Below are 12,879 nucleotides of genomic sequence, written 5' to 3'. Positions count from 1 at the left end.
ATTGTTCTGCTGTTTGTAAACTTTTCCCATTTTTGTTTAAATAAAAATGTGTTTATTTTGCTTATTTTTGAACTTTAGTTTTGCTGAGAGCATGATTCTAAGTTACATGTTTCTTTCAGCACCCTGAAGATATTTTATTATCTTCTCACTTCCACTGTTGCTGATAAGAAGTATACTGCTTCTAAGAGACAAGACTACTCTGTTATGGGTACCCTGTCTTTTATCTCTGACTACTTTTAAGATCTCTTTGCCTTTAGTATCTGTAATTTCTCTATAATATCTCAAGATACAGATTTATTTTTATTTATCTTGCTTGTTATATGTTGTACTTTCTGTATCTATGGCTCATGACTTTCTTTAGTTCTAGAATATGCTTACCCATAATCTCTTCAAATACTAGATCTCTTCCATTCATTCTACTGTCTTCCTCTAGGACTCCAACCATAGCACATTAGGACTTTTCATTTGTCCTCTTAGCTTAACCTCTCTTGTTTTTCACCTCTTTTTCTCTCTGTGCTGAATTCAGGTTAATTTCTTCAGCTCTATATTTCTGTTCACTTTCAGCTGTGTTTAAATAGCCCTTTAACCTATCTACTGAGGTGCTTCTGTTTTTAAACAATTACATTTTCATTTCTAAAAGTTTTAGGTTCTGTGGCAAATCTCTTAATTTTTATAGTTTCTTGTTGCTTTCTCTTTTTGTGATTTCATCTTTTATTTCTTTAAACATCTCATACATAGTTCTTTTATACTGTGTATCTAATTATTGTGATATCTTAAGCCCCTGAGGGTCCAAGTCCATTATTTATCGTTTCTGCTGGTTCTCACTTATGGTGGTTTATTTCCTTACACATTTGGCACAGGATCTAGTTGTTCTGAACAAGGGATGTCCTTCAGAATTTCTTGTCTGCCCTGTTGCATGAAGAAGTCTAATTCAGACCTTCCCAACCAATATGCCATGAATGGGTTATAGAAATGTTGAGATATTGATCCTTTCAGCTGGCTAGCCACCACTAATCATTAGCTTCTTTGTCTACTTATCTTAATGTGCTAAGCACAAGGAAATAAATCAAGTGTGACATTTGGATCAGGGGGCTGGAAAGTATCTGGGATGATTAAGAAGCAGTTTTGCTTCTTAGAAGAAGGAAGGTAAATTAAGACACCTGATGATTGACACTGTAAATTATCTTCAATTAAATTTTAATCCCAGTGGTTGTCTCTAGCATCCTGGAGGGCCAAAGATTGATTAGATTAAACATGTTTTTATTATTATTACTGTTATTATTATGAATCTAACAATCCTATACAAAAATATAGGGACTGATAAAGTTCTAGACTACTTACACAATCTAATAATGTAATGTTTTATTCTGGTCTTTAATCATCAATTAATAGAAGAGAATGGAGGTTGTGCATTGCAGTGAAGAGAACTAGACTTAGAGTCAGAAGACATGAGTTCTAATCCCAGCTATATTCTCTCTATGTGACTTCAGGTAAAACTTGTTTTCAGTAAGTTTTCCAATTGTGGGTAACAAATGAATAGCTAAGTAACTGATTTATGTGAATAGTTTGTTGGATGAGACAAGGACTAGGGATAGGACCTGGCAAGTAGCATGTGCTCATACACAAACACAAGTTGAGCTAAATTGTAATCGAAATACTCTGCTGAGCTTGTTTTCAAATGAATCCCCTTTTTTGTTGAGAAGAGAGGTTGTACTGCATTCTTCACCTTTATTTGAACATAGAAAAATATTTTAAAAATTGTGAAATAAGGAAAAATGTTAAAACATAATTTAAAATATATTATTTATCATGTTAAGAAAGGCATTTCTAGAATCTAATTTTCAGTCATAAATAATATAAAATATTGACTACATGCAAGGATGACAATTTCTCCCAAATTAATCTTTAAAGTTGGGACTTCCCTCGTGGCACAGTGGTTAAGAATCCACCTGCCAATGCAGGGGACATGGGTTTGAGTCCTAGTGGTGGGAAGATCTCACATACCATGGGGCAACTAAGCCTGTGTGCCACAACTACTGAGCCTGCGTTCTAGAGCCCGCAAGCCACAACTACTGAGCCTGCGTGCCACAACTACTGAAGCCCGCGTGCCTAGAGCCTGTGCTCCGCAACAAGAGAAGCCACTGCAATGAGAAGCCCGCAAGCTGCAAAGAACAGTAGCCCCCGCTCGCTGCAACTAGAGAAAGCCTGTGCACAGCAACAAAGACCCAATGCAACCAAAAATAAATAGATAAATTTATTTAAAAAAAAATCTTTAAAGTCAACATAACTGCTAACAAAATCACATTTTGCTTTTGGGTAGATTTTGACAAATTTATTCTAACTTTAATTTGCTTCACTCAAGTGATACAGAGAGGTGGTTGATGAGACATAGGGTTATATAAGAGAAAGGGGTACAATAACAGTCTGGGTGAGGGGTTAAAAATCTAAGGCACAACTAGGAATATGGGAAAACTACTTCAACATCATAAAGGCCATATATGAAAAGCCTACAGCTGACATCATACACAATGGTTGAGAGACTGAAACTTTTCCTCTAACATCAGGAACAAGACAAGACTCCTACTCTTGCCATTTCTATTCAACAAAGTACTGGAAGTCCTAGCCAGTGTAGTTAGGCAAGAAAAATAAATAAAAGGCATACAAATCAGAAAGGAAGAAGTGGGCTTCCCTGGTGGCGCAGTGGTTGAGAATCTGCCTGCTAATGCAGGGGACACGGGTTTGAGCCCTGGTCTGGGAAGATCCCACATGCCACGGAGCAACTAGGCCCATGAGCCACAACTACTGAGCCTGCGCATCTGGAGCTTGTGCTCCGCAACAAGAGAGGTCACGATAGTGAGAGGCCTGCGCACTGCGATGAAGAGTGGCCCCCGCTTGCCGCAACTAGAGAAAGCCCTAGCACAGAAACGAAGACCCAACGTAGCAATCAATCAATCAATAAATCTTTAAAAAAAAAAAAGTACATGAACTCTTTAAAAAAAAAAAAAAAAAGAAAGGAAGAAGTACATTATCTCTGTTCACAGATGAAATGGTCTTATCTGTAGAAAACCCCAAAGATTCCACAAAAAAAATGTTAGAACTAATGAATAAATTCAGCAATGTTGCAGGATATAAAATCAACACACAAAAATCAGTTGCATTTTTATACACTAACCATGAATAATCTAAAAAAGAAACTGAGAAAACAGTTTCATTAAAAATAGCATCAAGGGCTTCCCTGGTGGCGCAGTGGTTGAGAATCTGCCTGCTAATGCAGGGGACACGGGTTCGAGCCCTGGTCTGGGAGGATCCCACATGCCGCAGAGCAACTGGGCCCATGGGCCACAACTACTGAGCCTGCGCGTCTGGAGCCTGTGCTCCGCAACAAGAGAGGCCGTGATAGTGAGAGGCCCGTGCACCGCGATGAAGAGTGGCCCCCGCTTGCCGCAACTGGAGAAAGCCCTCGCACAGAAACGAAGACCCGACACAGCCAAAAATAAATAAATAAATAAATAAATAAATAAATAAATAAATAAATTTATTAAAAAAAAATAGCATCAATAAGAATAAAATACTTAGGAATAAACTTAACCAAGGAGGCAAAAGACTTGTACACTGAAAACTACAAAACACTGCTAAAAGAAATTAAAGACACAAATAAATGGAAAGACATCCCATGTTCATTGATTAGAAGACTCAATATTTTTAAGATGTCAATACTACCCAAAGCGATCTACAGATTAAGTGCAATCCCTATCAAAATCCCAATGGCATTTTCTGTAGAAATAGAAAAATCCATCCTAAAGTTCACATGAATCTCAAGGGACCCTGAATAGCCAAAGCAATCTTGAAAAAGAAGAAAAAAGCTGGAAGTCCCACACATCTTGATTTCAAAACATATTACAAAACTACAATAATCAAGACAGTGTGGTACTGGCATAAAGACAGACATATAGATTAATGGAATAGAACAGACAGCCTAGAAATAAACCCTTTCATATATGGTCAAATGATTTTCTACAAATGACCAAGACCACTCAATGGGGAAAGGACAGTCTCTTCAAAAGTGGTGCTGGGAAAACTGGATATCCACATGTAGAAGAATGATCTTGGACCCTTACCTTAAACCATATACAAAAAATAATGTGAAATGGACTGAAGACCTCCATTGGGGAAAAGCTTCATGACATTGGGTCTGGCAATGATTTCTTGGATATGACACCAAAGGTACAGACAACAAAATAAAAAAATAGACAAATGGGACTACATCAAACTTAAAAACTTCTGTGCATCAAAGGACACAATCAACAGAGTAAAAAAGTAACCTTAAAAATGGGTTGCAAATCATATATCTGATAAGGGGTTAATATCCAGAATCTATAAAGAACTCCTACAATTCAACAACAAAAAACTCACAACAACCTGATTTAAAAAATGCTCCTTCAAGTGAAGGACTTGAATAGACATTTCTCCAAAGATGATATACAAATGGCCAACAAGCATATGAAAAGATGCTCAATGTCACTAATCATTCGAAAAATGCAAATCAAAGCACAGTGAGCTATCACCTCACATCCATTAGGATGGCTACTATTAAAAAACAAAACAAAACCCAAATAACAAGTGTTGGTGAAGATGTGGAGAAATTGGAACCCTTATGCATTGCTGGTGGGACTGTAAAGTGGTGCAGCAGCTATGGAAAACAGTATAGTGGTTCCTCAAAAAATTAAAAATAGAATTACCATGTAATCTAGCAATTCCACTTCTGGGTATACATCCAAAAGAACTGAAAGCAAGACCTCATAGAGATATTTGCACACCCATGTTCATTATTGCATTATTCACAATAGCCAAGAGGTGGTAGCAACCCAAATACCCATCAACGGATGAAAGAATAAACAAGATGTGGTATACACATACAATGGAATATTATTCAGCCTTACAAAGGAAAGATATCCTGTTATATGCTACAACATGGATGAATCTTGAAGACATTATGCTAAGTGAAATAAGCCAGTCATAAAAAGACAAATATTGTATGATTCCACTTATATGATGTAACAACAGTAGTCAGATTCACAGAAACAGAAAGTAGAATTATGGTTGTCAGGGGCTGAGGGAAGGGGGATATGTGAAGTTATTGTTTAATGGGTACAGAGTTAAAGTTTTGCAAGATGAAAAAGTTCTGGAGATCTGTTTCACAACAGTGTAAATATACTTAATACTACTGAACTGTACATTTAAAAAAGGTTAGGACAGTAAATTTTACGTTATGCCTTTTTTTTAACTAAAGCTAGAAATTTAAAAAATGTTTTAAAAATATAAGGCATGAAAGATGTTAAATCTAAAGTATCAGAGTGAACTCATGACCTTATTAAACATTAATAACTTTCCAGCTCTGACACTGTAATGGCCTAGCAGCAAGGTCATCCTGCTCATCATGAGAATACATGTGGAACAATCTAATATTCTTCTGGTCTTTAGCACTATTCTTCATTAAAAGGAATCAGGGATCTTTGTAGACTAGCTAGTCTATGTCTTGGCACAGATGTACTTTAGAGCGTTGTTGTTAGAAGTAAAAGTAATAATAACAACAATGTTAATGATAAAAATAACAAGCAGCTAACACTTACTGAGTACTTGTTATGGGGCCAGATACTGTCCTAGATGCTTTGCATGGGTTAATTCATTTATTGCTCACAATGACCCTATGAGGTAGGTATTATTATCCTCTATTTAAAGATGAGGACATTGAAGCACAGAGAGGTTAAGTAGCTTGTTGAAGGTCACACAGCTAATAAGTGGCAAAATGGGCCTTTGAACCTGTTCCAGTGTCTGTCCTCTTAACTAGTGATTATACTGTCTCTCAGGAGACAAGAGTACTTAAAAGCTAGCACAAGAAGTCAGATAGCACAAGGAGTCAGTCTAAAGAGACTTCTATCGGCCAAATGTAACATAAGCATAGAAAAGAGGGTGATAATTATAGCTAACTACATTACGGAAAGTTCCTAATGATTCTCAAAAAAAGGAAAGGCTAGCTCAAGGAGTATAAAACCATAGCTATAATTCAAGGACGACTACGATAGGATAAGTTTAATTTTTTAAGCAGTTTACACATAGAGAAGAGTGTTGACAAGTAAGTGTTTCTTCTATGAAGTATGTATCTGTCTTATATGTATTTTACTCTGTAGAAGTAGTAAATGGTAGACACAGAGTAAGGGGTGTGTACAGGTAAGGTTTGGGGAGGCTGTATTCAAAGAATTATGCTCACACACACCATGGCATAAGCAAACCAATAGTTTTCTTAGCTGTGAAGTGTGGGTAGAGGTATGTAGAGGATACCTACATTCATCAAGGAGTCTTTCATGTGTTAGTCAAAAAGGCTTGAGAGTCTGCATGAACAAGGCAAAGACTTGTACAACCCTTAGCATCTGCATCAGGGCTGTTACCTCTTATGTTCCCCCAAAGTGTGTGAGGTGCAGGTGAGCTGACAGGTGAAAAGAATATTAATGCACATTCAGTGGATTTACATCCATGGATGTATGCCATTTGGGGGTTCAAAGTCCTGCATAATCTCCATAAGAACCCCCAATAATCCCCTCCTCCACACCAACAGGCAGAGAACTGTGAGGAAGCCAAACAATTCTGGAAAATGCAAGAATTATTCTCTTAACAAAATGCAAGAATTATTCCCCTAACAGAAAGGACTGATTACAGAAAAGAACCAGCTAGAAAGAAGGTGAATGTCTTGCCCAGTTGAATATCCATTAAAGAAAACTACATAGTCACTTGTCCTATCTCATGAGAGATGTTACCTCTGCCAATTAAATGAGATGCATTTAATTGTAGGTAATCAGTAAACCAAGGCAGAATAAATATGACTAAGACAAGTAGACTTAGATACTAAATAAGGGGAAGTACTAGGTTGTAAGGACAGGTGTAGATTTGGAAAGTCCCCCTGACACAGCAAGGAATCCTCAACTCCAAGAGGAGCTCAGCCTCATGAATTCAGGCTCATGTTCCAATCATCTTCAAAGGCAAAATCCTGTCACATCAAGAATCACCAGGTTGACAGATTAGAACGTACAAATTTGGCTGATATGAGTTGGTTTCTTTACAGTCTGATACAATTACCATAAGCCTGGGGAGTTTTTAAGAATGAGTTATTCTAACCTCAGGAAAATATAGGTATTGACAGCCTGAAGAAATTAATCAAACCCAGAAAAAAAAATTTAATAGGCTAAGTGTAGGTGAAATAATAAGTTTTGTAATCACTGAGATAATTTTGCTTAGAAAAAACTACCATACTAGGCTTGTTATTTTCTTTACTGAATTAGTTAAATCTGATTATGTTTTTAATTAATGCTTCAGTATTTAAAATAATTTATGTTGTATTATTTATAAGCATGGATTTATTAATATGTCTGTGGTTGTGTTAGTTGCTGACACTGAATTTATTTGAGGTGATAGTATTAGCAGTTAAGGGACCACTTTCCCAATCTCCCTTAATGCTAATGAGATTAAGTGGGCGTGTTGTATAGTACTTCCAGGAAGTCTCTTTGAAAGAGAGAAGACAGCTCTTCCCCCCTTCCTCAATCCTGCTGTGTAGGACATGTGATGATGGCTCTTGCTGCCACTCTGGACTGTAAAAAAGATGAGCTACAAAGAGCCTGCATCTCTGGGAACCAGGGAGCTGCCATACTAGATTTCTTTCACATGATAAATTTCTATCTTAAGTTATTTTTATTTTGAAGTTACTAATATTGGCAGCTGGGGAGGAGGAAGTTAAAGCAGCTGGCCTCCAATTTATTCAGTGTGTGTGTGTGTGTGTGTGTCTGTGTGTGTGTGTGTGTGTGTGTGTTGGGGAGCAAAGAGAAACACTCCTGGGGAAAAAAAGGAGGCAAGTGACCCTGTCTAATTTTTTCTCACTGGGCCTGCAGGTAAATAGACCAGGAGTTGACAAACTATGTTTCACTGGCCAGCTGCCTGTTTTGTAAATAAAATTTTATTGGAACACAGCTATACCCATTTATTTATATATTGTCTGTGGCTGTTTTTGTGCTACAGTGGCAGAGTTGACTAGTTGTGCCAGAAACTGTATGGCCTGCAAAGCATAAAACATTTATAGAAAAAGTTGTGATGACCCCTGAAATAAACTAATGATATTTGCTAGGGGGAAGCGTCCTTTTCTATAGAATGCCCCGAGTAGGATATGCCTGGCTAAGTATTACTTAAAGTATTCAATAAGTAAACCCATAATCTATGAAGCATGGCTCCCTGATGACTGCCACATAAGCCATACAACTCTCTGGGGTATAAAATGGAGATGTTTCTACATGCTTCCTACTGTGTGAAGTAATAACCCACAGAACCTCATTTGGAGATCTCTATTGAACTCTGTTCTTAAACTCTGTTCTGCCCTATTGCTCTCTTTCTCTGTGCCTATGCCAGTATCCATACTACTTGACTGTAGAGATATAGCTGCATAATTGAAGAATTAAATAAGCTCATGTTGAGCTTTGTTTTTGACGGATACCAAACTTTTCTTGCTGCCCTTTTACTTCTTCGTGTGAAGTTATGTAAAACTTATGTTTTGTTATGTAGTGGATGTTGGTGCTTCACTCAGATCCCCTTCAATCTTTTTTTCACCTTTGTTTTTTGGATATTTTTCTTAGGGCCTGCTTTGCTCAAACACAGTGAGCAAGAAGTACCTGGGAATTTATAGTCCCCTGGATAGCCTTTATCCTATGACGAAAGTGTGAGAGAATATGAGGACATCAGCTCCCTTGCCTGAGGTAGGGAAAATACTGAGGCACACATTTCACTCCAGAGTTCCTTCCATGATCAGGCTGAAGCTACCCTTTGCAGGACTGAGAGCCCAACCTTGGGTGGCTTCTTCCCCTTCCCTGTCCTTCTCCTCCTACACCCTAGCTAGTTTCCTCTGGGAGCACTTCCTTTCTTGCACAGAAATCCTTTTCTCAGGGTCTGCTGCTGGGGAACCTGACTTATGACACCTAAGAAGTAAAGAATACCCATGACTTTACCTTTTAAAATTGATGTTGAGATTGGCAGTCATGACAATTCCCCCAGGTATAGCTGCACACATACCAACAGTAGCATCAATCATTGTTGCAATGGCACCTCCATGAAGGAATCTAGTTACAAGAGGAAAAGAGAAATGTGTTCACAAGTTCTGAAAACAGCCCCTTAAGAGAGAAAAATTATCCAAGCCTCCCATATAATCTACTTCTGAAAGTTCCACTTAATTCATGTTCAATGTACTGAATGTCAAATTATATCCATGTTCTCACCTTCATTTTGTTCATAGCATAACACTGTAGTACTTGTAACAAAGCCGGAACCTAATGATAATCAGGTCACAAGTAAGCAAAAAGCTAAAATCCAATTTAGAAAATTTATATTATGTTTTTATTAAACTAACTATATACATCATTGTTTAAAAATTTACGAAATGCAGATAAACAGAAGAAAAAGAAAAAGAAATTAAAAATTATAAGGCTATCTAGTGACAAACCAATATTAACATGTTAATGATACTCTCTAAAATTATACTCTTTTGCCCTATGTCCTACACTTTTGTCATTTAATAATTTACAGTAAACATCTATCCATGTCAATAAATATATATCTACATTACCACTTTAATGTCTTCATTGTAGTCCATGGATACAGGGCGGTACTATAAGATAACAACCTCTTAGAGCCACATTTCTAGGCTATCATTCTTACCCAGGTACTCCTTGCAGATAAGGACCTCCTTGAAACAAGCAAACTGTCCTTTTCTCATCATCGTTATAGAAGATCACATATTCAAAGCCCAGGCCATCCTCATAGCCTCTGGTGAAGAGCTGGGCCTGTGACAGTTGTTCTTTCACAAGCTTTGAGTCTGTAAGGAAATGAAGTGGATGGGCACATGAGAAACAGGTATGAGAAAAATACCATGACAGAGACAAATATCTGTACCCTGCAAGAATCACAGGTCAGTGGAGGATTGATTAAAATGCCAACCAGGTGCAAAACTGAAGGGGCTGGGAGGGTCCCAAAGAAACAGAATACAGGATCTTTGCTCCAGTGGAATTAGTCTAACTGGGAACATAGTAAAAATAAATGAAATCAAAACAAAGTACTAACACATGGCAATCAGGAAATATAGTACATAAATACAAAGGGTATATGGAATAAAATAGTAAGGTATAGACAGAAATCCTTCTTAGAATAAGTGTGATTTAAATGAGATTTAAAGAAAGTGAGTAATGTAACAATAGAGAGGTTTTCCTTGCAGACATGAGTTTAGCCTGAGCAGAAGATAGTTATCATACTGAATCAGAAACAGAGGCAGGTCAGCCCAATATTCAATGTGATTATGACTCCTGAGTCTCCAACTCAGGGTTAGAACCATTAGGGTTCATGAAATCAAATTAGTGGGTTGTAGGCAGACTTTAAAAAGAAACCGAATGCTTCACATATATCCTGGATAAGTACTAGTGTGCTCATTTAGATATGTTTTTTCAATTATACAACTGTGCACAAGTTGTGTGTTCTGGGTTGTGAGTCAAAATGTAGGTAACTTCAAAATAAAGACTGAAAGCTACTGCTGTGGGAAGGGCATGTTTGTCCTTTCATACCCATTTTAAGATTTAATTCCCTAAACTCTTAGCTTTCTTTCACAGCTCATCATGATTTGCCATGTATAACGCTGATTCTTTTATTGATACCAAATTTACATTTACAAACTTGGAAAAGGATATGAGATGAGAAGATCTGGGAGAAGTGGGGAGGACAAGGGAAGACATTATTTAGGCCCTGAGCATCTGGGGGCAGGCACCCTGTCTCTTGGACTTTGTGTGCTCAACAACTGGCAGATAGGCACACACTATAGGCGCTCTAGCAGTGGTTGAGAAATTGAACGATTTGGAGGGCCAAAGAAACTTAAAATTGAGAATCAGTCTCATGGTACAGTAGAAAAGAACCTTGTCCTGGAAGTTGGGAAATTTTTCATGACTTAGCTTTGGCCTAGAACTTGCTCCCTTCTCCATACTTTATCCATACAGTGGGGGGATAAACCTAAATGACCTCTAAGATCTGTTCCAACTCTAACACTCTGGGACTTCAGGATAAGATAGGCATCAAACCCTTCTAATTTTTTAGTTAGGAGTTCAAAATTTCTGGTTTAGATTACTAAACCTTGAGGTTACCTCATAAAAATGGGAAAAATAAAGATGGTGGGGAAGTCTGTTAGAAATGCAGAATATTGGGCTCTACCCCTGACCTACTGAAGCTGAACCTACATTTTAACAAGACTACCAGTTGTTTCATATTCATGTTAAAATCTGAGAGGAACTGATCTTTTAAGCCATGGGATAACACTGAAGGTAGCAGAGGAGTAACACGATCAGATTTGAATTTTGAATCACTCTGCTAGCTGGACGAAAGGAGGGGGATAAGAAAGATGAGTGAGAAGATCACTGAAACGCTATAAAATCACAATCACCAAACTTTTCTGCTTGGTGGGGTGATTTTCTCCAGCTATGTTCAGCTATGTGAGGGCCTGAGCAAATAAGAGATGGCAGATGTTTAGATTCATCCAGGGCCGGGGTTTTCCTAGATAAGTACACTACAGAAGTTCAGATAAAAGAGGGCTATGGGGACAATGAGAAAGTAGAGGACTCAATGAACTGAAGGTCTTAATGAGGCCAAAGAATTTTTTCTGTGGGGGCTTTGAACAAGTAAGCTGGAAGGAAAAAGGTTGTGGTCAGAAAAAGGATGTCTAAATGTGTGGATTTGGAGGCTGTGCACTTTCTGAAGATGATAAGGCTCAAGATGTCCTCAGGAGTGCATTGCTGGGGCTGTGCAAAAGAAAGGTCATAGGTGATGAGAAGGTAAATAAACTGAGGAGCCATGGTGTGGATGGTGGGTTGCTGAGAATGGTGAATAGAGTTGGGTAGAGAGGAAAACAGTTAACCAGGTGCTGAAATACTCAACATATAGGGAGAGGTTGGTAGATGACAGCTACAAGAAGGGGAAGTTGAGGGTGATAAAGTCGGAAAAAGTGAGATGGTATAAACCTCAAAAGGAATGGGGGTTTTCTAAGAAGCAGGGGAAATAATAATTTGAAAGCAAGTATGGGTAGCAAGGAGGACCTCAAACTCCTCCCTCTTCTGAGAGGGTCAAGTTTCCAACAAGAGACGATAGTTAGGTTGGATGAAGGGATGAGCAGAAACATGTGGGAATTGAACCCTGGAAACTACTGACATTTAAGGAGTGGGTAGAAGGAGAAAGGGAAAATTGGTCAGAGGTTTGTGAACGCCAAGAGACAAAACACTTCAAGGAGAATGAGATTAACAGTTAGGTCCAGCACAGTAAGGGCTGAAAAATGCCCACAAAATACGGCAATTCGGTCGCTAGTGGCTTAAGTGAAGAAATTTCAGTAGAGCTATTAGAGTAGAAGCCAGATTGCACTGGGTTAAGGACATTCAATTAATTTTGTGATATGATAAATAGTTAGAATGGAATTAGTAACACAAATTATTAATTTTCCCCTTCATTCGTAAAACAGAGTTAATTCTTATTTCTCTCTATATTGGTGGTTCTATAAAGAAACTTATGAACTCTACCATTTTTCTTGGTTAAGGTAGTTTTATTTTTGTTTCATTCATTTCTTTTTTTGGCTGTGTTGGGTCTTTGTTGCTGCACGGGCTTTCTCTAGTTGTGGTGAGCGGGGGCTACTCTTTGTTGAGGTGCGTGGACTTCTCATTTTGGTGGCTTCTCTTGTGGCAGAGCATGGGCTCTAGGTGTGTGGGCTTCAGTAGTTGCAGCACATGGGCTCAGTAGTTGTGGTGCGTGGGCTCAGTAGTTGTGGTT

General features: G+C 38.1%; 1 protein-coding gene across 6 annotated transcripts in view; it reads right to left on the bottom strand.

The window, feature by feature from the left end:
- The window catches only part of THEM4 (thioesterase superfamily member 4), a 45,807-nt gene that overhangs the window by 7,557 nt on the left and 25,371 nt on the right, over positions 1-12,879 (bottom strand). For all 6 annotated transcript variants that reach the window (XR_014232598.1, XR_014232599.1, XR_014232600.1 and 3 more), the window contains exons 3-4: positions 9,748-9,904; positions 9,042-9,152 (exon numbers count right to left, since the gene is read on the bottom strand). Coding sequence is in view for 3 of the 6 variants with exons in the window: in XM_082347156.1 (XP_082203282.1) it covers positions 9,042-9,152; positions 9,748-9,904 (268 nt within the window). In the remaining 3 variants the exon portion in view is untranslated. The remainder of the gene's footprint in view (positions 1-9,041; positions 9,153-9,747; positions 9,905-12,879) is intronic.

Source organism: Balaenoptera borealis, assembly GCF_965194805.1.
Source record: "Balaenoptera borealis genome assembly, chromosome: 1".
Taxonomy (NCBI): Eukaryota; Metazoa; Chordata; class Mammalia; order Artiodactyla; family Balaenopteridae; genus Balaenoptera; species Balaenoptera borealis.
This window is presented reverse-complemented; position numbering and strand designations above follow the sequence as displayed.